This window comes from Bombina bombina, chromosome 3 (assembly GCF_027579735.1).
Source record: "Bombina bombina isolate aBomBom1 chromosome 3, aBomBom1.pri, whole genome shotgun sequence".
Lineage (NCBI taxonomy): Eukaryota > Metazoa > Chordata > Amphibia > Anura > Bombinatoridae > Bombina > Bombina bombina.
The window spans coordinates 209,848,959-209,875,219 of NC_069501.1; the positions used below are offsets into that span (position 1 = coordinate 209,848,959).

The window sequence follows — 26,261 nt, forward strand, 5'->3', positions numbered from 1 at the left end:
GCCTTGACTCAGAATGTTCAACTTTCCTTATTTTTCAGACAGTCAGTTTCATATTTGGGATAATGCATTTTAATTTAACATTTTTTCTTACCTTAAAATTTGACTTTTTCCCTGTGGGCTGTTAGGCTCGCAGGGGCTGAAAATGCTTCATTTTATTGCGTCATTCTTGGCGCGGACTTTTTTGGCGCAAAAATTCTATTTCCGTTTCCGGCGTCATACGTGTCGCCGGAAGTTGCGTCACTTTTTGACGTTATTTTGCGCCAAAAATGTCGGCGTTCCGGATGTGGCGTCATTTTTGGCGCCAAAAAGCATTTAGGCGCCAAATAATGTGGGCGTCTTATTTGGCGCGAAAAAATATGGGCGTCACTCTTGTCTCCACATTATTTCAGTCTCATTTTTTATTGCTTCTGGTTGCTAGAAGCTTGTTCTTTGGCATTTTTTCCCATTCCTGAAACTGTCATTTAAGGAATTTGATCAATTTTGCTTTATATATATGTTGTTTTTTCTCTTACATATTGCAAGATGTCTCACGTTGCATCTGAGTCAGAAGATACTACAGGAAAATCGCTGTCAAGTGCTGAATCTACCAAAGCTAAGTGTATCTGCTGTAAACTTTTGGTAGCTATTTCTCCAGCTGTTGTTTGTATTGATTGTCATGACAAACTTGTTAAAGCAGATAATATTTCCTTTAGTAAAGTACCATTGCCTGTTGCAGTTCCTTCAACATCTAAGGTGCAGAATGTTCCTGATAATATAAGAGATTTTGTTTCTGAATCCATAAAGAAGGCTATGTCTGTTATTTCTCCTTCTAGTAAACATAAAAAATCTTTTAAAACTTCTCTCCCTACAGATGAATTTTTAACTGAACATCATCATTCTGATTCTGATGATTCCTCTGGTTCAGAGGATTCTGTCTCAGAGATTGATGCTGATACATCTTCATATTTATTTAAAATGGAATTTATTCGTTCTTTACTTAAAGAAGTCCTAATTGCTTTAGAAATAGAGGATTCTGGTCCTCTTGATACTAAATCTAAACGTTTAAATAAGGTTTTTAAAACTCCTGTAGTTATTCCAGAAGTTTTTCCTGTCCCTGATGCTATTTCTGCAGTAATTTCCAAAGAATGGGATAATTTGGGTAATTCATTTACTCCTTCTAAACGTTTTAAGCAATTATATCCTGTGCCGTCTGACAGATTAGAATTTTGGGACAAGATCCCTAAAGTTGATGGGGCTATTTCTACCCTTGCTAAACGTACTACTATTCCTACGTCAGATGGTACTTCGTTTAAGGATCCTCTAGATAGGAAAATGGAGTCCTTTCTAAGAAAAGCTTATCTGTGTTCAGGTAATCTTCTTAGACCTGCTATATCTTTGGCTGATGTTGCTGCAGCTTCAACTTTTTGGTTGGAAACTTTAGCGCAACAAGTAACACATCGTGATTCTCATGATATTATTATTCTTCTTCAACATGCTAATAATTTTATCTGTGATGCCATTTTTGATATTATCAGAGTTGATGTCAGGTTTATGTCTCTAGCTATTTTAGCTAGAAGAGCTTTATGGCTTAAAACTTGGAATGCTGATATGGCTTCTAAATCAACTTTACTTTCCTTTTCTTTCCAGGGTAACAAATTATTTGGTTCTCAGTTGGATTCCATTATTTCAACTGTTACTGGTGGGAAAGGAACTTTTTTACCACAGGATAAAAAATCTAAAGGTAAAAACAGGGCTAATAATCGTTTTCGTTCCTTTCGTTTCAACAAAGAACAAAAGCCTGATCCTTCATCCTCAGGAGCAGTTTCAGTTTGGAGACCATCTCCAGTCTGGAATAAATCCAAGCCAGCTAGAAAGGCAAAGCCTGCTTCTAAGTCCACATGAAGGTGCGGCCCTCATTCCAGCTCAGCTGGTAGGGGGCAGGTTACGTTTTTTCAAAGAAATTTGGGTCAATTCTGTTCACAATCTTTGGATTCAGAGCATTGTTTCAGAAGGGTACAGAATTTGTTTCAAGTTGAGACCTCCTGCAAAGAGATTTTTTCTTTCCCGTGTCCCAGTAAATCCAGTAAAAGCTCAAGCATTTCTGAAATGTGTTTCAGATCTAGAGTTGACTGGAGTAATTATGCCAGTTCCAGTTTCGGAACAGGGGATGGGGTTTTATTCAAATCTCTTCATTGTACCAAAGAAGGAGAATTCCTTCAGACCAGTTCTGGATCTAAAAATATTGAATCGTTATGTAAGGATACCAACATTCAAGATGGTAACTGTAAGGACTATCTTACCTTTTGTTCAGCAAGGGAATTATATGTCCACAATAGATTTACAGGATGCATATCTGCATATTCCGATTCATCCAGATCACTATCAGTTTCTGAGATTCTCTTTCCTAGACAAGCATTACCAGTTTGTGGCTCTGCCGTTTGGCCTAGCTACAGCTCCAAGAATTTTTACAAAGGTTCTCGGTGCCCTGCAGTCTGTAATCAGAGAACAGGGTATTGTGGTATTTCCTTATTTGGACGATATCTTGGTACTTGCTCAGTCTTTACATTTAGCAGAATCTCATACGAATCGACTTGTGTTGTTTCTTCAAGATCATGGTTGGAGGATCAATTTACCAAAAAGTTCTTTGATTCCTCAGACAAAGGTAACCTTTCTGGGTTTCCAGATGGATTCAGTGTCCATGACTCTGTCTTTAACAGACAAGAGACGTTTAAAATTGATTATAGCTTGTCGAAACCTTCAGTCACAATCATTCCCTTCGGTAGCCTTATGCATGGAAATTCTAGGTCTTATGACTGCTGCATCGGACGCAATCCCCTTTGCTCGTTTTCACATGCGACCTCTTCAGCTCTGTATGCTGAAGCAATGGTGCAAGGATTACACGAAGATATCTCAATTAATATCTTTAAAACCGATTGTTCGACACTCTCTAACATGGTGGACAGATCACCATCGTTTAATTCAGGGGGCTTCTTTTGTGCTTCCGACCTGGACTGTAATTTCAACAGATGCAAGTCTCACAGGTTGGGGAGCTGTGTGGGGATCTCTGACGGCACAAGGAGTTTGGGAATCTCAGGAGGTGAGATTACCGATCAATATTTTGGAACTCCGGGCAATTTTCAGAGCTCTTCAGTTTTGGCCTCTTCTGAAGAGAGAATCGTTCATTTGTTTTCAGACAGACAATGTCACAACTGTGGCATATATCAATCATCAAGGAGGGACTCACAGTCCTCTGGCTATGAAAGAAGTATCTCGAATTTTGGTTTGGGCGGAATCCAGCTCCTGTCTAATCTCTGCGGTTCATATTCCAGGTGTAGACAATTGGGAAGCGGATTATCTCAGTCGCCAAACGTTGCATCCGGGCGAATGGTCTCTTCACCCAGAGGTATTTCTTCAGATTGTTCAAATGTGGGAACTTCCAGAAATAGATCTGATGGCGTCCCATCTAAACAAGAAACTTCCCAGGTATCTGTCCAGATCCCGGGATCCTCAGGCGGAGGCAGTGGATGCATTATCACTTCCCTGGAAGTATCATCCTGCCTATATCTTTCCGCCTCTAGTTCTTCTTCCAAGAGTAATCTCCAAGATTCTGAAGGAATGCTCGTTTGTTCTCCTGGTAGCTCCGGCATGGCCTCACAGGTTTTGGTATGCGGATCTTGTCCGGATGGCCTCTTGCCAACCGTGGACTCTTCCGTTAAGACCAGACCTTCTGTCACAAGGTCCTTTTTTCCATCAGGATCTGAAATCCTTAAATTTAAAGGTATGGAGATTGAACGCTTGATTCTTGGTCAAAGAGGTTTCTCTGACTCTGTGATTAATACTATGTTACAGGCTCGTAAATCTGTATCTCGAGAGATATATTATAGAGTCTGGAAGACTTATATTTCTTGGTGTCTTTCTCATCATTTTTCCTGGCATTCTTTTAGAATACCGAGAATTTTGCAGTTCCTTCAGGATGGTTTAGATAAGGGTTTGTCCGCAAGTTCTTTGAAAGGACAAATCTCTGCTCTTTCTGTTCTTTTTCACAGAAAGATTGCTATTCTTCCTGATATTCATTGTTTTGTACAAGCTTTGGTTCGTATAAAACCTGTCATTAAGTCAATTTCTCCTCCTTGGAGTTTGAATTTGGTTCTGGGAGCTCTTCAAGCTCCTCCGTTTGAACCTATGCTTTCATTGGACATTAAATTACTTTCTTGGAAAGTTTTGTTCCTTTTGGCCATCTCTTCTGCCAGAAGAGTTTCTGAATTATCTGCTCTTTCTTGTGAGTCTCCTTTTCTGATTTTTCATCAGGATAAGGCGGTGTTGCGAACTTCTTTTGAATTTTTACCTAAAGTTGTGAATTCCAACAACATTAGTAGAGAAATTGTGGTTCCTTCATTATGTCCTAATCCTAAGAATTCTAAGGAGAAATCGTTGCATTCTTTAGATGTTGTTAGAGCTTTGAAATATTATGTTGAAGCTACGAAATCTTTTCGTAAGACTTCTAGTCTATTTGTTATCTTTTCCGGTTCTAGAAAAGGCCAGAAAGCTTCTGCCATTTCTTTGGCATCTTGGTTGAAATCTTTAATTCATCTTGCTTATGTTGAGTCGGGTAAGACTCCGCCTCAGAGAATTACAGCTCATTCTACTAGGTCAGTTTCTACTTCCTGGGCGTTTAGGAATGAAGCTTCGGTTGACCAGATCTGCAAAGCAGCTACTTGGTCCTCTTTGCATACTTTTACTAAATTCTACCATTTTGATGTATTTTCTTCTTCTGAAGCAGTCTTTGGTAGAAAAGTACTTCAGGCAGCGGTTTCAGTTTGAATCTTCTGCTTATGTTTTTCGTTAAACTTTATTTTGGGTGTGGATTTTTCAGCAGGAATTGGCTGTCTTTATTTTATCCCTCCCTCTCTAGTGACTCTTGTGTGGAAAGATCCACTTCTTGGGTAGTCATTATCCCATACGTCACTAGCTCATGGACTCTTGCTAATTACATGAAAGAAAACATAAATTATGTAAGAACTTACCTGATAAATTCATTTCTTTCATATTAGCAAGAGTCCATGAGGCCCGCCCTTTTTTTGTGGTGGTTATGATTTTGTATAAAGCACAATTATTCCAATTCCTTATTTTATATGCTTTCGCACTTTTTTTCTTATCACCCCACTTCTTGGCTATTCGTTAAACTGAATTGTGGGTGTGGTGAGGGGTGTATTTATAGGCATTTTGAGGTTTGGGAAACTTTGCCCCTCCTGGTAGGAATGTATATCCCATACGTCACTAGCTCATGGACTCTTGCTAATATGAAAGAAATGAATTTATCAGTTAAGTTCTTACATAAATTATGTTTTTGCTCAGATACACCGCAGACCACTGCAACTATGCATGCTCAAACAGTGGAATGGGGATTATGCAGATTTGTCTCCTCAAATTCAGTTGGACCAGGAGACCAGAGATTCTCTTTTCTGGTGGTTGTCTCAGGACCACCTGTCTCAGGGAATATGTTTCCGCAGGCCAGAGTGGGTCATTGTAACGACCGACGCCAGTCTGTTAGGCTGGGGTGCGGTCTGGGACTCCCTGAAAGCTTAGGGCTTATGGTCTCGGGAAGAAACGCTTCTCCCGATAAACATTCTGGAACTGAGGGCGATATTCAACGCTCTTCAGGCATGGCCTCAACTAGCTGCGGCCAAATTCATCAAATTTCAGTCGGACAACATCACGACTGTAGCTTACGTCAATCATCAGGGGGGAACAAAGAGTTCCCTAGCGATGACGGAAGTAACCAAAATAATCAGGTGGGCGGAGGATCACTCCTGCCATCTCTCAGCAATTCAAATCCCAGGAGTAGACAACTGTGAGGCGGATTTTCTAAGTCGTCAGAACTTTCACCCGGGGGAGTGGGAACTCCACCCGGAGGTATTTGCCCAGCTGACTCAGCTATGGGGCACTCCAGAATTGGATCTGATGGCGTCCGGTCAGAATACCAAACTTCCTCTCTACGGGTCCAGGTCCCGGGACCCCAAGGCGGTATTGATAGATGCTCTAGCAGCGCCTTGGTCCTTCAATCCGGCTTATGTTTTTCCATCGTTTCCTCTCCTCCCGCGTCTGGTCGCCAGAATCAAGCAGGAGAAGGCTTCGGTGATTCTGATAGCGCCTGCGTGGCCACGCAGGACTTGGTATGCAGACCTAGTGGACATGTCATCTGACCCACCATGGACACTGCCAATGAGGCAGGATCTTCTAATACAGGGTCCGTTCAAGCATCCAAATCTAGTTTCTCTACGTTTGACTGCTTGGAGATTGAACGCTTAATTCTATCAAAGCGTGGTTTCTCTGAGTCAGTTATAGATACTCTGATTCAGGCTAGAAAGCCTGTCACCAGGAAAATCTACCATAAGATATGGCGGAAATATCTTTGTTGGTGTGAATCCAAGGGTTACTCATGGAGTAAGATTAGGATTCCCAGGATATTGTCCTTTCTCCAAGAAGGATTGGAGAAAGGTTTGTCAGCTAGTTCCTTAAAAGGATATCAGCTCTGTCTATCCTTTTACACAAGCGTCTGGCAGAGGTACCAGGCGTTCAAGCGTTTGCTCAGGCTTTAGTCAGAATCAAGCCTGTCTATAAACCTGTGGCTCCGCCATGGAGTCTAAATCTAGTTCTTTCAGTTCTTCAAGGGGTTCCGTTTGAACCTTTACATTCCATAGATATTAAGTTGTTATCTTGGAAAGTTTTTTGTTTTTAGTAGCTATCTCTTCTTTCAGACAAACATCTTCCTTTTTGTTATCTATTCTGGTAAGAGGAGAGGTCAGAAAGCGACTGCTACCTCTTTCCTTTTGACTGAAAAGCATCATCCGTTTGGCCTATGAAACTGCTGGCCAGCAGCCTCCTGAAACAATTACTTCTCATTCTACCAGAGCAGTGGCTTCCACATGGGCTTTTAAAAATGAGGCTTCTGTTGAACAGATTTGTAAGGCAGCAACTTGGTCTTCACTGCATACTTTTGCCAAATTTTACAAATTCGATACTTTTGCTTCTTCGGAGGCTATTTTTGGGAGAAAGGTTTTGCTAGCAGTGGTGCCTTCTGTTTAAGGTACCTGTCTTGTTCCCTCCCTTCATCCGTGTCCTAAAGCTTTGGTATTGGTATCCCACAAGTAAAGGATGAATCCGTGGACTTGGATACACTTTGCAAGAGAAAACAGAATTTATGCTTACCTGATAAATTACTTTCTCTTGCGGTGTATCCAGTCCACGGCCCGCCCTGGCATTTAAGTCAGGTATACATTTTTTTGTTTAAACTACAGTCACCACTGCACCCTATGGTTTCTCCTTTTTCTTCCTAACCTTTGGTCGAATGACTGGGGGGGTGGAGCTAGAGGGGGAGCTATATGGACAGCTCTGCTGTGTGCTCTCTTTGCCACTTCCTGTAGGGAATGAGAATATCCCACAAGTAAAGGATGAAGCCGTGGACTGGATACACCGCAAGAGAAAGTAATTTATCAGGTAAGCATAAATTCTGTTATCTTTAACCCTACCAACATTTTTGGTGATTAATTCCTCCCTAGGGATAGATGAAACCTCCATAATAACCTGATCAACCAAATTCTTAGGGTAACCTCGGGTTATGAACTTATCCGCCATCTCTTTTAACCTTAAAGGGCCAATTTTATCATCGGAAACAATTTTTCTTACCCTTAGTAATTGAATACGGGGAAGAGATTTTATGAGAGATTGTTGATGAGCACTATCATATTTCAATAGGCTATTACGGTCAGTTTCTTTACAAAAAATGGCCATACTGAAACCATTTCCTTGCTTAATCACTGATACATCAATGAAATCTATCTTGGTCTCAGACCATGTCAGCTTGAACTTAATGTTATTGGTTGACCTGTTAAGTTCATTAACAAACAACTCAGTACAGACATGTATATACTCTTAGCCTGTGCAAATTCTGTAAATTGAATAAGTGACTTAATAGAATAATTGAGAGTGTTATAAATTAAGGCTTTGAGTCTCACAATGATATCACATGACTAAGGGGACCACCCCGAAAACGTTGCGTTCTGTACTGATCCCCATGTTTCGATAATAAAGTGATTTTTATGCTGACACTTAATTGCTGTTTTTATCTATTTGGTTGGTGAGCTTGACAGTGGCTCACAGACATGTCAGTACACTTGGTTCTAGTGCTGATCTTTCTTGGATTTTGTTACCAATATCATATATACCAGAACCCAAATACCATGAAACTTATATGATCATATATATTAAATAAATGTGGAATATTTTTCACACATATACTATAAATAACGTTATGCACAAAGAAATGTCACCTTGATGCGCATTTCGCCTCGGCTTGTTCCACAGTGAGTATCAGCATAATATTGCATTATAAGACTGCTTTGTTCAACTTGGTGGTACGATATCACCTGACTTTGTAGAAATATGTTTCTATATTTTTACATTAATCTTCGATATAGGTATTGTTTTGACCCAGTATCCTTTCATACATATGTACATTTGGGGTGCTCCTCACCTACGTGCTGAATATTATTTCTATTAGTCAGCTGTGGGAAATATGTTCCACAGTGACTGAGTATCAGTGTAATATCGCATTATAAGACTGCTTTGTTTAACTTGGTGGTACGATATCACCTGACCTTGTGGAAATATATTCCTATTAGTCTTCGATATAGGTATTATTTTGACCCAGTATCCTTTCATACATATGTACATTTGGGGTACTTCTCACTTCTTTTATACTAGTAATCTAATAAGATTTAACGTTATACACTGTATATATTTTTTATTTTTATCTCAGTATTGAGGGGTATCTTCCCCCCCTCTTTTATTTATTTATTCAATAAAAGTTATATTTTATTATATTTCATTGTATGTTATTATTTCCTTTACTCTAGATTGTATTTAAGCGAGTGCTCTTTATGGTGTATCTTTTCTTTACATTTGACAATTATCTTAAACTCTTTACACTGAGCACCCTTCTCATTTTCTTCTTTGGGGATTACACATTAATTAACATATTTGTTTCACACTCAATGGTGTATCTTTACTTTACATTTGACAATTATGATTCAGATAGAGCATGCTATTTTAAGCGACTTTCTAATTTACCCCTATTATCAAATTTTCTTGGTTCTCTTGGCATCTTTATTTGAAAAAGCAGAAATGTAAGTTTAGGAACCAGCCCATTTTTGGTTCAATACACGGACAGTACTTGCTTATTGGTGGCTAATTGTAGCCACCAATTTGCAAGAGCAACCTAGGTGCTGGACAAAAAATGGGCCAGCTTTTAAGCTTACATTACTGCTTTTTCAAATAAAGATGCCAAGAGAACGGAGAAAAATTGATAATAGGAGTAAATTAGAACATTGCTTAAAATTGCATGCTCTATGTGAATCAGGAAAGCAAAAATTTGGGTTTCTTATCCCATTAAGCTTAATGTTAAGCACATGTCCTTGACAACTCTTTCTAGAAGAGCTTTATGGCTTAAGTCCTGGTTTGCTGATATGGCATCTAAATCCAGACTTATCTTTCTTTTCAGGGAAATAAAATGTTTGATTTGGATTATATAATTTCCACTGTTATTGAAGGTAAAGGGGCTTTTCTTCCTCAGGACATGAAGTCCAAGGGGAAATATAATGCCTCCAATCGTTTACGGTCCTTTCGTCAGAACAAGGAACAGAAAGTTGATTCGTCCTTTCAGAAGTAAAACTCCTCTTGCCCAGTCTGGAGGCCTAGTGCTTCCAATTTTGCATGAAGGTGCAGCCCCTGATCCAGAAGCTCTGATAACGGCATGTTATGCCTTTTTCAGGAGGCTTGGTTTCAGTCTGTTACGGATCCCTGAGTTCTTAATATAGTTTCTCAAGTTTCTCGTATAGGATTGAGAACAAAGCCTCCCAGATGAAGGTTTTTTATGTCCAATGTTCCAAGGAATCCCTTGATGGGCCAAGCCTCTCTTCAGTCCATTTCAGATCTAGAAACTATAGGAGGGATTGCTCCAGTTCCTTTGCAGGAACAGGGGATGGGCTGTTATTCAAATATCTTCATTGTCCAAAGAATGATATAAATATCAGACTAGTTCTGGATTTAAAAGCACTAAACTAGTTTTTCAGAATTCCTACTTTCAAAATGGAAACTATTTGTACTACTCTGCCTTTCTCTTGTAAGGTGTATCCAGTCCACGGGTTCATCCATTACTTGTGGGATATTCTCCTTCCCAACAGGAAGCTGCAAGAGGACACCCACAGCAGAGCTGTCTATATAGCTCCTCCCCTAACTGCCACCCCCTGTCATTCTCTTGCAGCTCTCGACAAGATAGGAAGTATCAAGAGATATGTGGTGACTTAGTGTAGTTTTTACTCTGAGGGAGATAACTCTTTATTTGGGGCCTAGTTTTCACATGGCTAATCAGATACTCCTAGGAGTATTTTCTTAAGGCCCCTCTGTGATCCAGTACATGGTGGGAGGGGCCTATTTTAGCGCTCTAAATGCACAGTTTTAATTCAGACTGAGACATCCAGCTTCCCTAGAGGAGTCCTCTGGCACCTGAGGACCATTATAAGGGGTTTATTTCTGCACAAAATCGTACTTGAGGGCAGATAGGAGCCTCAGCAGAGCTGTGGCAGGGTGCTTAACTGTCTTGTAACGTTTTTTTTTTACGTTTTTAAATCCGGTTTATGGCCTAAGGGGTTAATCATCCATTTGCAAGTGGGTGCAATGTTGCTTTAGTCCCTTACACACACTGTAAAAATTTCAAAGACTTTACTATATTTTTACACTGTTTTGCAGTTTAAGTGTTAGTTTTTTTTCTCTTAAAGGCACAGTAACGTTTTTGTTTAATTGCTGTTTCACCTTTATTAAACTGTTTTTCAAGCTTGCTTGTCTCATTACTAGTCTGTTAAACATGTCTGACATAGAAGAAACTCCTTGTTCAATATGTTTAGAAGCCATGGTGGAACCCCCTCTTAGAATGTGTACCAAATGTACTGAAATTTCTATAAACTATAAAGACCATATTATGGCGCTTAAAGATTTATCTCCAGGGGATTCTCTGACTGAAAAAAGGGAGATTATGCCATCTAGCTCTCCCCATGTGTCAGAACTTATAACTCCCGCTCCAGTGACGCCAAGTACATCTAGCGCGTCTAATTCTTTTACCTTACAGGAGATGGCGGCAGTTATGAATGCTACCCTCACAGAGGTATTTTCCAAACTGCCAGGGTTACAAGGAAAGCGAGACAGCTCTGGGGCTAGAACTGATACAGAGCTTTCTGACGCTTTAATGCCTGTGTCCGATATACCCTCACAATACTCAGAAGCCGAGGCAGGTGAGCTTCTATCTGTGGGTGACATTTCAGACTCGGGGAAGGCGTTGCTTCAGTCTGATTCTGAAATGACGGCGTTTAAATTTAAGCTTGAACACCTCCGCTTATTGCTTAGGGAGGTTTTAGCGACTCTGGATGATTGTGACCCCATTGTGGTTCCAGAGAAATTGTGTAAAATGGACAAATACTTTGCAGTGCCTGTTTACACTGATGTTTTTCCAGTCCCTAAGAGGTTTTCGGAAATTATTACTAAGGAATGGGATAGACCAGGTGTGCCGTTCTCTCCCCCTCCTGCTTTCAAAAAGATGTTCCCCATAGATGCCGCCATACGGGACTCGTGGCAGACGGTCCCTAAGGTGGAGGGAGCAGTCTCTACCCTAGCTAAGCGTACAACTATCCCCGTCGAGGACAGTTGTGCTTTCCTAGATCCTATGGATAAAAAATTGGAGGGTCTCCTTAAGAAAAATTTTATTCATCAAGGTTTTATTCTCCAGCCTCTTGCATGCATAGCCCCAGTTACTGCTGCAGCGGCTTTTTGGTTTGAGTCTCTTGAGGAGGCTCTGCAGGTGGAGACTCCGCTAGACGGCATTCTAGACAGGATTAAAGCTCTTAAGTTAGCTAATTCCTTTATTTCTGACGCTGTTTTTCAGTTAACCAAACTAACGGCTAAGAATTCAGCTTTTGCCATTTTGGCGCGTAGGGCGCTATGGCTTAAGTCCTGGTCAGCAGATGTTACTTCAAAGTCTAAGCTTCTTAACATCCCCTTCAAGGGACAGACCCTATTCGGGCCCGGTCTGAAGGAGATCATTTGTGATATTACTGGAGGAAAAGGTCACGCCCTTCTTCAGGATAGGTCCAATAAGAGGACCAAACAGAATAATTTTCGTTCCTTTCGAAACTTCAAGAGTGGCGCAGCCTCAGTTTCCTCTAATGCGAAACAAGAGGGAAATTTTGCCCAGTCCAAGCCAGTCTGGAGACCTAACCAGGCTTGGAACAAGGGGAAGCAGGCCAAGAAACCTGCGGCTGCCTCTAAGACAGCATGAAGGAGTAGCCCCCGATCCGGGACCGGATCTAGTAGGGGGCAGACTTTCTCTCTTCACCCAGGCTTGGGCAAGAGACATCCAGGATCCCTGGGCGCTAGAGATTGTTTCCCAGGGATATCTTCTGGAATTCAAAGGTTCATCTCCAAAGGGGAGATTTCATCTCTCACAACTATCTGTAAACCAGATAAAAAGAGAGGCATTCTTACGTTGCGTTCAAGACCTACTGGTTATGGGAGTGATCCACCCAGTTCCATGAGAGGAACAGGGGCTGGGTTTTTATTCAAACCTGTTTATAGTTCCCAAAAAGAGGGAACTTTCAGACCTATCTTGGATCTCAAGATCCTAAACAAATTTCTCAGGATCCTATCCTTCAAGATGGAGACAATCCGAACCATCCTCCCTATGATCCAGGAGGGTTAATATATGACTACCGTGGACTTAAAGGATGCTTATCTCCACATTCCGATTCACAGAGATCATCATCAGTTCCTCAGGTTCGCCTTCCTAGACAGGCATTACCAGTTTGTGGCTCTTCCCTTCGGGTTAGCCACGGCACCAAGAATCTTTACGAAGGTTCTAGGGTCCCTTCTGGCGGCTCTAAGGCCGCGGGGCATAGCGGTAGCCCCTTACATAGACGACATTCTGATTCAGGCGTCGACTTTTCAAATCGCCAAGTCCCATATGGACATTGTTCTGGCCTTTCTGAGGTCTCACGGGTGGAAAGTGAACATAGAAAAGAGTTCTCTCTCTCCTCTCACAAGTGTTTCCTTCCTAGGAACTCTGATAGATTCAGTAGAAATGAAAAATTTTCTGACAGAAGTCAGGATATCAAAACTTCTAACTTCTTGCCGTGCTCTTCATTCCACTTCTCGGCCATCAGTGGCTCAGTGTATGGAAATGATCGGCCTAATGGTAGCGGCAATGGACATAGTTCCGTTTGCCCGCCTACATCTCAGACCACTGCAACTTTGCATGCTCAACCAGTGGAATGGGGACTACACAGATTTGTCTCCTCTGTTAAATCTGGATCAAGAGACCAGGGATTCTCTTCTCTGGTGGTTATCTCGGGTCCATCTGTCCAGGGGAATGAGTTTCCGCAGGCCAGAGTGGACTATAGTGACGACAGATGTCAGCCTTCTGGGCTGGGGTACAGTCTGGAACTCCCTGAAGGCTCAGGGTTCGTGGACTCAGGAGGAAGCCCTCCTTCCGATAAACATTCTGGAACTAAGAGCGATATTCAATGCTCTTCAGGTTTGGCCTCAACTAGCTGCGGCCAAGTTCATCAGATTTCAGTCGGACAATATCACGACTGTAGCCTATATCAACAATCAGGGGGGAACAAGGAGTCCCCTGGCAATGATGGAGGTTTCCAAGATAATTCTATGGGCAGAGGTTCACTCTTGCCATCTCTCAGCTTTCCATATCCCAGGAGTAGAGAACTGGGAGGCGGATTTTCTAAGTCGGCAGACTTTTCATCCGGGGGAGTGGGAGCTCCATCCGGAGGTATTTGCCCAGCTGATTCAACTTTGGGGCAAACCAGAACTGGATCTGATGGCGTCTCGTCAGACCGCCAAGCTTCCTTGTTACGGGTCCAGGTCCAGGGATCCCCAGGCAGCGCTGAAAGATGCTCTAGCATTGCCCTGGTCCTTCAACCTGGCTTATGTGTTTCCACCGTTTCCTCTCCTCCCTCGTCTGATTGCCAAGATCAAGCAGGAGAGAGCTTCAGTGATTTTGATAGCGCCTGCGTGGCCACGCAGGACTTGGTATGAGGATCTGGTGGACATGTCATCCTCTCCACCATGGACTCTGCCGCTGAGGCAGGACCTTCTACTCCTAGGTCCATTCAAACATCCAAATCTAATTTCTCTGCGTCTGACTGCTTGGAGATTGAACGCTTGATTTTATCAAAACGTGGTTTCTCTGAGTCGGTCATTGATACCTTGATTCAGGCTCGAAAGCCTGTCACCAGGAAAATCTATCATAAGATATGGTGTAAATATCTTCATTGGTGTGAATCCAAGGGTCACTCGTGGAGTAAGGTCAGGATTCCTAGGATACCATCTTTTCTCCAAGAAGGAGTGGAAAAGGGATTATCGGCTAGTTCCGTAAAGGGACAGATTTCTGCTCTGTATTCTTTTGCACAAGCGCCTGGCTGATGTTCCAGACGTTCAGGCGTTTAGTCAGGCTTTGGTTAGAATCAGGCCTGTATTTAAACCTGTTGCTCCGCCATGGAGTTTAAATTTAGTTCTTAAGTTCTTCAAGGGGTTCCGTTTGAACCCTTGCATTCCATAGATATCAAGCTTTTATCTTGGAAAGTTCTGTTTTTAGTAGCTATCTCTTCGGCTCGAAGAGTTTCAGAGTTATCTGCCTTGCAGTGTGATTCCCCTTATCTGATCTTCCATGCAGATAAGGTAGTTTTGCGTACCAAACCTGGGTTTCTTCCTAAGGTAGTATCTAATAGGAATATCAATCAGGAAATTGTTGTTCCGTCACTGTGTCCTAATCCTTCTTTAAAGAAGGAACGTCTGTTACACAATCTTGATGTGGTTCGTGCTTTAAAGTTTTATTTGCAAGCTACTAAGGATTTTCGTCAAACATCTGCATTGTTTGTCGTCTACTCTGGAAAGAGGAGAGGCCAAAAGGCTTCGGCAACTTCTCTTTTTTTTTTGGCTGAGAAGCATAATCCGTTTAGCTTATGAGACTGCTGGCCAGCAGCCTCCTCAAAGTATTACAGCTCATTCTACTAGAGCGGTAGCTTCCACATGGGCTTTTAAACATGAGGACTTTGTTGAACAGATTTGTAAGGCGGCGACTTGGTCTTCGCTTCATACTTTTTCTAAATTCTACATATTTGATACTTTTGCTTCCTCAGAGGCTATTTTTGGGAGAAAGGTCTTGCAGGCAGTGGTGCCTTCCGTTTAAGTTCCTGCCTTGTCCCTCCCTTCATCCGTGTCCTAAAGCTTTGGTATCGGTATCCCACAAGTAATGGATGAACCCGTGGACTGGATACACCTTACAAGAGAAAACAAAATTTATGCTTACCTGATAAATTTCTTTCTCTTGTGGTGTATCCAGTCCACGGCCCGCCCTGTCACTTTAAGGCAGGTGTTTTTTATTTTTAAACTACAGTCACCACTGCACCCTATAGTTTCTCCTTTTTCTTGTTTGTCTTCGGTCGAATGACTGGGGGTGGCAGTTAGGGGAGGAGCTATATAGACAGCTCTGCTGTGGGTGTCCTCTTGCAGCTTCCTGTTGGGAAGGAGAATATCCCACAAGTAATGGATGAACCCGTGGACTGGATACACCACAAGAGTAAGAAATTTATCAGGTAAGCATAAATTTTGTTTTTGTTTAGCAAGGTCAGTTTATATCCGCAATAGATGTAAAGGATGCTTGTCTTCATGGTCCAAATCACAGGAAACATTACCAGTTTCTGAGGTTTACCTTTCTAGAGAAGCATTTTCAGGTTGTTCCTCAACCATTTGGCCTGGCTACAGCTTTAACAATTTTCACAAAGGTTCTGTGTGCCTTAATGTCTGTGATCAGGTCTCAGGGTATTGCAGTGTTTCCTTACCTGGACAATATCTTGGTTCAAGCTACATCTGGTTCAAGCTACATTTCATTTTTCTTCAACAGCACAGTTGGAAGATAAATTTTCCAAAGAGTTCTTTGGTACCTAAGACGAAGGCTACTTTTCGATGTTTGTTGATGAGTCTTTCTCTAACAGATCAGAGAAAATTGGTGTCAGCCTTTCTAAGCCTTCAGTATCTTTTATTCCAGTTGCTCTTTGTATGAAAGTACTGGGTCTCATGATTGTAACGTCAGATGCAATTCCATTTGCTCGATTTCACAGTGCTTTGTCAGTGGTGCAGGGATCATACTCTGCTGTCTCAAAAGATTTTTCTGGATCAGTGGATTAGTGTTGGTAGTTAAAGCTATTTAGTCTCTAACTGATGGCTGGTTCATCAGTTCATTTTTTCAGGGGCTTCTTTTTCTCAAGTCTTTCAGGTTCAGGAGCTGTTTGGGGGTCTTTACAAGCACAGGGGGTTATTCTAACACTCAGTGCTATTTTCAGGGCTCTTCAGAGTTTGGAGTCGATTTATCAAAGGCTTTTGCAGCCTTCAACCCCTTACGACTGCAGGTTCTCACAGGAGAACCTGCAGACCGTATTTAACAAGCAGCGATCATCAGACCGCTGCTTCCCTAACCTTTTGCCACCACTTAGGTGGCTAATTTCAATCTCCCCGGTCTCATTCGACCTGGGAGATTGACCACTCCAGCCCGCTCGTGATTTGCTGTGCGCGGGCAGAGGCGGGATTGCAAAATAGTGCTTGTGTGCAATGCTGAATTTCTGCAGTGGAATTCTGCCTGCCAGAGGCGAGCTGCAGTGGACAGGAGCGTGTATTTCTTAGGAAGTAGATTTTGACAATAGATAACATTTGGCCCAACAAGTCTGCCAACGTTTTCTATAAAGTGTAAGATTAATTCCTTCATAGGATAGCCTTATTCTTTTCCCTGGCTTTCTTGAAGTCCCCACTATATTTGTCTTTATAACCTCTAATGCAAGTTTATTTCATAGATCAACCGCCCTTTCTGTAAAGAAGTGCTAGCTCAAATTACTCTTAAGCCTGCTACCCTTCATCTTGAGAAAATGGCCCCCTGTTCTGGTATTTTTCTTTTTACGAAAAAATGGTTATATTGCAAACTTTATTAAGCCCTTTCAAATACTTGAAAGTTTCTATCAAATCACCTATTTACCTTTTCTCCTCCAAGATAAACATATCTTTCTTTGTACATGTATTTTGTAGTCCCTTTACAATTTTAATAGCTCCCCTTTGACAGATTCCATTTTATTTATATCCTCCTGGTGATATGGCCTGCTAAAAAATACTTTATGATTTTCTAGCATACCTATTTTGCTTGACTATATGTCTAACAGAAGAATGCTGCAGGATGAATTGCAGTTGTGCTCAGCAATATTCTAAGGTTTTGCATCCTCCTGATGGACCAAAATATGGTGGTTCATGGAATAATCACAATTACCAGTAAAACATAACCCCCTCTTCAAAAAAAAAGGGTTTTCTCAAATTAAGCTGACATTTAATCCTTTGATTTTGAAAACTTTTTATTTAATAGAAAAAAAATGTAAAATGTTCATATGTATTTTATATATATATATATATATATATATATATATATATATATATATATATATATATATATATATATATATATATATATATATATAGAATACTAAAAAAATTTTTTTTTTTTTTTTTTAATTTTTATTATGCATGGATTTTGTATAAAGCTGTGTAAATTTTATTAATGGAAACATTTTGTTTCTTCCCTATTTTGTGAACAGGTGTCTTGTAGCCCATGCAACATACCTCCAGGTACAGCTGTATCAGCTAGTAACTTTTCTTTCTACCAGCGACATCTTCAGTCTCTGCACGAGAATACACTGCTAGAAGAGCAAAGGCAGAGACAGGAACAACTAAATATTGATAGCAGGAGGTCATCCAGCCCAGCGAATATGTCTAAAAGTCCAATCGTGGATTGGGAAGGTATTCATGTATTGCAAACCGTTTATTCAGGGGGGATAAAAGGGGTCACTTGTTCGATCTTCCTTATATTTCGTTCATACTGTCTCTTAAAGCCAATAACACCTAAAAAGTCACCTAGTAGACATCTTAATTGTTTTTTGTAGCAATCACCTGTTACTTAGTTTGTCATAATGACTCTCCTTTGAAAGAGTGGATTTTTACTTGTGGTCTGTACTAACATTTAGAGGATACTGGTTCCTTAGGTTGAACTTTTCTGTTTTCATATGAGGGATGGTACTAAGTGTTGGTAGTTCAAGCTATTTAAATGTCAGTCTTCAGCCTTGTTGGCCAAAAAATTTCTGTTGATTGAAGAAAAGATGGCATCTCCCTATGTAGAGCAATATTTACTTGGAATTTATCCAGTTTCCCACTTAATGGGTTATCCCACAAGCACTCTATTTCTGCTAAGCAAAAAAGCAGGATAATGGTTTATGTAAATAACTTTTAGGTTTTATGTGGTTTGAGAAGTGACTATTTCAGCCAATGTACATTGAGGGTGGAAGAATGCTGTTTTGACATGGAACCAGAAACGTTAAATAACTGAAAGTAGGTTTAATATCCTCTTTAATTATTTATTTGTTTTCTAAATAAATAACCCAACTTGATTTTAAGAGTTAGGACTTACATTGATTCCAAATTGTAGTGCTTGCAAGGGCTCAGGGTTTACAAATATGTAGAATTGAAAACTGCTTTGCAGCCTCATTCCTTGGTATGTTGGCCATTACCTAGGCTTTGTGGTTATTGATGTATGTTTAATGTAGAACTTTCTTTTCTTGTGTTAAATGATCCCTATGAATGATTATACATATTTGATCAAATCACAAAACATTCTAAAATGTATTTCTATTAATAGGAAAATCTGTATATATGCCTTATGCTGCTGAAGTCAAGCGTGCACTGGACCATGAGGCACAAATGCAAAATACTGCAAGTTCTGTTTCACCATATAGGTTGTCTCCAAGAGATGTCAGTAAAGCTTCCCCACAAGCAGAGATGAATCCAGCCCGCTATTGTGTACCGCCAGGTATTAACTTTTATCACCCTTATAGACATTGATTAAGCTTCGAAATTAAAACTCAGTGTGTGTGGGTTTTTTATTCGGGATCTTAAAAAATGCAGATAAAATACTTTATAGTTTCTACCAAGAGAGTTAAAGGGACAGTAAAGTCAAATTAAACTTAAAATGATTGGGTAGAGCATGACATTTTAAGCAACTTTCTAATGCACTTCTATTCACTTTGCTTAGGTCTCTTGGTATCCATTCTGAGCTCAGGAGCATGCATGTGTCTTAAGCCATCTGACAGCAGTGTTGGCAGCAATGTTTATAGCAGTGTTACTGCCATGTGAGATTAGTAGAGTACACGTCTTTAGCATTCTATCAGCCTAACTAGTTGTACCCTTCATATACACAGGATTTAACAAAGAAAAGTGGATATGCGAAATAAGCACTATCCAATAGACCAGGGATCAAGCACACCCACTTATAGATATAAATTATGGAGCCTGAGAGAACAAATTAAATTTGATAACTGAAGTAAATTGGAAAGTTGTTTAAAATTGCATGCTCTATATGAATCATGAATGTTAAATTGATAGTAAACTCAGAATTAATTTTATGCTTGTAGAATGCAAACTATTTTGCGGTGCAATTGCAGTGTGTTACTATTGCACCCTTTTGGGTGGTCACTGTATCCTTAACAATAAGCACCAAGCAAAATACAGTGGTAGTAACAATACTGAGTTTTTATGTTTAAAGTCACTAAAGTAACTAAATTCTTGAGTGTTTGAAACCAACATTAAAATCTTGTCTCTGCTGTGATTATATATTCCTTACAGCGTGTGTGAAAATATAGATCCAATAATAAAAAATATAGAACAAAACTTTTCTTTGAAAAAAAATATTTTAAAAAAGTAAGATTTATCTCTAAGAAAAAATAAAAATGAATGTGATATCCTAAGAAAGCTACTATTCTCATAAAAAGCCATAAATAATCTATTAATGTTTTTATTTTTGAAGTTGTACATTGCTTATTTAAGCTTTTGAATGAAAATTTTATTTATTAGTTTAGTGCATCAGTTTCAGCCCTTGCAGTAGTCCCGATCAAACTAGTGCAGCTCAGGCCTCTGGTCAATTAGCTGACCTTTTAGAAGGTAAATCCTCTGATAATTTAATTTTCAGATGTGTCTCTCTGCTCAGCTATGTACCTCATATGCTGAGTCTTATTTTAACCCCAAACAGGGTTTTGCTCCGCTTCAAATTGTGCAAGGATTTTTGTCTTATCAAAGTTGCCCCTGGAGGGTTCATAAGAACTTTCTCTAAAACTGACGGGATGTATTCCCACTACTTTTAATGCGGTATTAACTGTTTTTCCTCCAGCAGTTAAGGGCAAGACGTTTTAAAGGATTTGAAGGTTGTCCTTCTTTGACATTTAGCTCATATCCTTCTGTCTGGAGCGGCCCCTTTAAGTTACCCATTAATGATAGGTGTGTTTCTGTCTCTGAGTACTCTTTCTGATGATACCCCTCTGAATCTCAGGACAGGATTCAGACAGCATACAATTGGGGAAAAAAGGAAATTTATGTGGACTCATCATATCTTGTAATAGAAAAGGAAATTTATGCTTACCTGATAAATTTGTTTCTTTTACGATACAATGAGTCCACGGATTTCATCCTTACTTGTGGGATATCGCCTCCTGGTCAGCAGGAAGAGGCAAAGAGCACCACTGCAGAGCTGTATATAGCTTCTCCCTTTCCTCCCTCTCCAGTCATTCTACCGAAGTTAGGAAGAGAAAGGAAAAGCCAAGGTGCAGAGATGTCTGAAGTTTAAGCAAAAATAAAGACCTGTCTCATAAAAACAGGATGGGCCGTGGACTCATCGTATCGTAAAAGAAACAAATTTAGCAGGTAAGCATAAATTTCCTTTTCTATTACAAGATACGATGAGTCCACGGATTTCATCCTTGTGGGACACAATACCAAAGCTATAGTACACGGAAGAAACGGGAGGGACAAGACAGGGAACCTAAACGGAAGGAACCACTGCTTGAAGAACTTTCCTCCCAAAAACAGCCTCAGACGAGGCAAAAGTATCGAATTTGGAAAAAGTATGAAGAGACGACCAAGTTGCAGCTTTGCAAATCTGTTCAACAGAAGCCAGCACTCTCATATGCAAACCGAATGATACTCTTCAGCCAAAATGAAAGCGAGGGAGCCATAGCTTTCTGACCCCTACGCTTCCCAGAAAACACAATAAACAGGGAAGAAGATTGACGAAAATCCTTAGTGGCCTGTAAGTAAAACTTTAAAGCACCGACCATGTCCAAATTATATAACAGCCGCTCTTTAGAAGAAGGATTAGGACACAAGGAAGGAACAACAATTTCCTGATTAATATTCTTATTAGAAACAACCTTAGGAAGGAAACATGGTTTGGTATGTAACACCACCTTATCCGAATGGAAAATAAGGAGAATCACATTGTAATGCCGAAAGCTCAGAAACTCTGCGAGCAGAAGAAATAGCAACCAAAATTAAAACTTTCCAAGATAACAACTTAATACCTATGGAATGCATAGGTTCAAACGGAACCCCTTGAAGAACATTAAGAACTAAATTCAAACTCCAAGGAGGAGCAATTGGTCTAAACACAGGCCTGATTCTAGTCAGAGCCTGACAAAAAGATTGAACATCTGCCAGACGTTTGTGTAGCAAAATAGACAAAGCAGAAATCTGTCCCTTTAAGGAACTTGCTGACAACCCTTTCTCCAATCCTTCCTGGAGAAAAGACAAAATCCTGGGAATCCTAACCCTACTCCATGAGTAGCCCTTGGATTCGCACCAATAAAGATATTTATGCCATATCTTATGGTAAATCTTTCTAGTAACAGGTTTCCGTGCCTGAATCAAGGTATCAATGGCCGAACCAGAAAACCCTCGCTTAGATAAAATCAAGCGTTCAATCGCCAAGCAGTTAACTGCAGAGAAATTAGATTCGGATGATGAAAGGGTCCCTGAATGAGAAGTCTTTCCTCAATGGAAGCTTCCATGGTGGCTGAGATGACATGTCCACCAGATCGGCATACCAAGTCCTGCGAGGCCACGCAGGAGCGATGAGGATCACCGAAGCCCTCTCCTGTTTGACTCAAGCAATCACCCGGTGAAGGAGAGCAAATGGAGGGAACACATAAGCTAGGTTGAACGACCAAGGCACTGCCAAGGCATCTATCAGCACGGCCTGGGGATACCTGGACCTGAACCCGTATCTCGGAAGCTTGGCATTCTGACGAGATGCCATAAGATCCAACTCCGGCCTGCCCCATCTGAGAATCAGGTTGGCCAATACCTCCGGATGGAGTTCCCATTCCTCCGGATGAAAAGTCTGTCTGCTCAGAAAATCCGCCTCCCAGTTTTCCACTCCTGGGATGTGGATTGCCGACAGATAACAAGAATGAGCCTCCGCCCACTGAATTATCTTGGCTACTTCTGTCATCGCTAAGGAACTCCTTGTGCCTCCCCGATGATTGATGTAAGCTACAGTCGTAATGTTGTCTGACTGCAATCTGATGAATTTGGCCGAAGCCAACTGAGGCCAAGCCTGAAGTGCATTGAATATTGCTCTCAACTCTAGGATATTGATGGGAAGTAGAGACTCTGATTGAGTCCATACACCCTGAGCCCTCAGGGAGTTCCAGACTGCTCCCCATCCAATCAGGCTGGCGTCCGTTGTCACTATCACCCACGAGGGTCTGCGGAAGCATGTCCCCTGGGACAGATGATCCAGCGAGAACCACCATAGAAGAGTCCCTTGTCCCTTGATCTAGATCTATTTGAGGAGACAGATTTGTATAATCTCCATTCCACTGCCTGAGCATGCTCCGTTGCAGAGGTCTGAGATGAAAACGAGCTGCCTAAATCAATCCTCCATCAATCCAATTGCCTCCATGCACTGAGCCACTGACGGCCGAGGATTAGACTGAAGGGTTCGGCATGTATTCAGAATCTTTAACTTTCTGACTTACGTCAAAAAGATCTTCATGGATAGAGAGTCGATTAGAGTTTCCAAGAAAGGAACCCTTGTCTGTGGAACTAGTGAACTCTTTTCTAGATTCACCTTCGACCCGTGGGTCCTTAGAAAGGACAGAACAATGTCTGTATGAAACTTTGTTAGCTGATAAGACAGCGCCTGGATCAGAATATTGTCCAGATAAGGCGCCACTGCAATGCCCCGCTGCCTGAGAACCGCTAGCAGAGACCCCAGAACCTTTGTGAAGATTCTGGGCGCCGTGGCCAGACCGAAAGGAAGAGCCACGAACTGAAAATGTTTGTCCAGAAAGGCAAAACGGAGGAACTTGTGATGATCTTTGTGGATAGGAACATGTAGATATGCATCCTTTAGGTCCACGGTAGTAATAAATTGACCCTCCTGGATCAATGGAAGAATGGTACGGATAGTTTCCATCTTGAAGGATGGAACTCTGAGGAACTTGTTTAGACTTTTGAAGTCTAGAATAGGTCGGAACATTCCCTCTTTTTTGGGAACTACAAAAAGATTTGAATAAAACCCCTGACCCTGTTCCTGTATTGGAACGGGACATAATACTCCCATGGAAGCAAAGTCTCCTACACAACGTAAGAACACCTCTCTTTTTATCTGGTTTGCAGATAATCTTGAAAGAAGAAACCTTCCTCTGTGGGAAGAGTTTCTGAACTCCAACTGATAACCCTGAGACACAATTTCCAGTGTCCAGGGATCCTGAACATCTCTTATCCAAGCCTGGACGAAGAGAGTCTGACCCCCCACCAGATCCGGTCCAAGATCGGGGTCCGACCCTTCATGCTGACTTTGTAGCAGCAGCAGGCTTCTTGGATTGTTTACCCTTGTTCCAGGACTGGTTGGGTCTCCAAGTGGACTTGGTTTGTGAATAATTCCCTTCCTGTTAAGCGGAAGAGGGAACTCCCTTGATATTTCGAAAGGCATGAAAATTACTCTGTCGCCCTCTCTGTTTGTTTGTAATTTTTATCCTGAGGGAGGAGATGACCCTTGCCTCCCGTTATGTCAGAAATGATCTCCTTCAAGTCGGGCCCGAACAGGGTCTTCCCATTGTAAGGAATAGCCAAAAGCTTAGATTTGGATGACACATTCGCAGACCAAGATTTTAACCATAATGCTCTGCATGCTAAGATGGCAATGCCCAAACTCTTAGCCGCCAATTTAGTAATCTACAGGGAAGCATCCGTAATAAACAAATTAGCTAACTTAAGAGCTTTAATTCGATCCTGTATCTCTTCCAAAAGAGTCTCAGTCTTAAGAGTCTCTTCCAGAGCATCAAACCAATAAGCAGCCACAGTGGTGACTGTGACAATGCAAGCCGCAGGTTGTAACAGGAATCCTTAATGAACATACATTTTCTTAAGAAGACCCTCCAATTTCTTATCCATAGTGTCCTTAAGCGCACAACTATCCTCAATAGCTATAGTAGTACGCTTAGCCATAGTAGAAACAGCACCCTCAACTTTAGGGACCGTCTGCCAAGAATCTCTAATAGAGTCGGCTATAGGATACATCTTTTTAAAAACTGGAGGAGAGAAGGGAATACCTGGTCTCTCCCATTCTTTTGCAATAATCTCTGAAGTCCTTTTCGGGACTGGAAAAACATCCGAATAAGATGGGACTTCCAAATATCTGTCCAACTTACTCAATTTCTCTGGAGGGACCACTATAGAGTCGCAATCATCCAGAGTAACTAACACCTCCCTCAGTAGTAAACGGAGATGCTCAAGTTTAAACCTGAAAGAAACTACATCAGAGTCAGTCAGAGGTAAGGCACTCCCTGAGTCAGACAGTTCACCTTCTGAAAGTACCGCAGTACTCTCCAACTCAGATCCCCGTGAGGGTACGTCCGTAATTGCCATCATAGAATCAGAGGCAGAATTTACTACAGAATTGTCCTGTCTTGAACGCTTGCCGTGCGATATGGGCAAATTAGCTAACGCATCGAAAGTGTAGAGGACATCTCTGCAGCTATGTCTTTTAATGTAAAAGCTGCAGATACTGGTGAAATACAAGGTCCCGTTTAAGCGAGTGTTAAGGACTGTGACGCTTGGTGAGAAAGCTGCAGCATGCTCTGCATCTCATCTGTAGAGTCTTGAGAAGCATTCAATTTAGTCAAAGATTTGTCAAAAACAATTTTGTCTCTAAAATGCAAGGCCCTCTCAATACATGAGGGACAAAAAGGAGCAGGGGGTTCCACAGTGGCATCCAAACACATTGAACACGCTACAGTTTGTATCATCTGTATCCATCATAATAGATAGGAAAAAACAATTTGGTTTGAAAAATATAGTACTAAATTTGTAGCTAATTAGCATAGGAAGAAAAAAAAAACAGCAGCACAGATTATTTTAAACCTGGGTAGCTACTGTGCCTTTAACAACTAAACATGCATAAACAAAGTCAGAGCCTGAAAGGGTTAACAAGCACAGAATATATTAAACCGGGCACTACTGTGCCTTTAAAAAACAAAACATGTATTAATGATGTGAAAAAAATAACAATCAAAACACTCTCTGTAGATTTTATTTCAGCACCTCGCCTCAACAGCTCTGCTGAGGCGCCTACCTGCCCCCACGGTCTTTTGACCACACTTGACAAGGAAAAGGAGGGATCTGACAAAAACGGCTAAGACCGCTTGTGTGCAGTAATAACCATGTGGTCCCGGCGTGAGTTTAGCCTAATCCAGCATCCGGATGTAAAGACAGTCTGCGTGGCTAAACAGCACACCAAAGCATGTCCCGCCCATCGTGGGCGTCGCATCTGCCGTATCTCCGCGCGGAAAGAACTTCCATATTCTATGAAGCCGTATCTCAACCCCTGCTACAGTCACCAAACAAAAACATGGAGCCGTAAACCGGAGTCCTAATACAAGGACTCCGGTAATCACTCCCAGCGTCCCTTCTGAGTTAGCCAGTGTCCCAGAAAATAAAAGACTGCACTTACCTCAGTGCTGATTAACAGCATGAGAAGTTCCACAGGATCAAGAGGTCTTCTCCCTCCAGCAGCTCTGTGGACACAAAAAAGGGCCTTAGTTAATATCTGCTAAGACCATCAGTATACAAAGGGCAGCACTAGTATGGGAGGCACAGTGCGGGTAAAACCCCACCAGTTCCCATTGCTTTAAAGCCACCTGTAGCTCTACTCTAGAGGCTGACGAGGAATACGGCTACACCCTATAGCAAAATAGCACACTTTGGTACCATTTTAAAAACAATAAACTCTTGATTGAAGAATC

General features: G+C 41.3%; 1 protein-coding gene across 7 annotated transcripts in view; it reads left to right on the forward strand.

The window, feature by feature from the left end:
- Positions 1-26,261, forward strand: part of NCOR1 (nuclear receptor corepressor 1) — a 1,077,134-nt gene that overhangs the window by 599,996 nt on the left and 450,877 nt on the right. For all 7 annotated transcript variants that reach the window (XM_053706113.1, XM_053706112.1, XM_053706115.1 and 4 more), the window contains 2 exons: positions 17,730-17,931; positions 18,824-18,994. In XM_053706113.1, the coding sequence (XP_053562088.1) occupies positions 17,730-17,931; positions 18,824-18,994 (373 nt within the window). The remainder of the gene's footprint in view (positions 1-17,729; positions 17,932-18,823; positions 18,995-26,261) is intronic.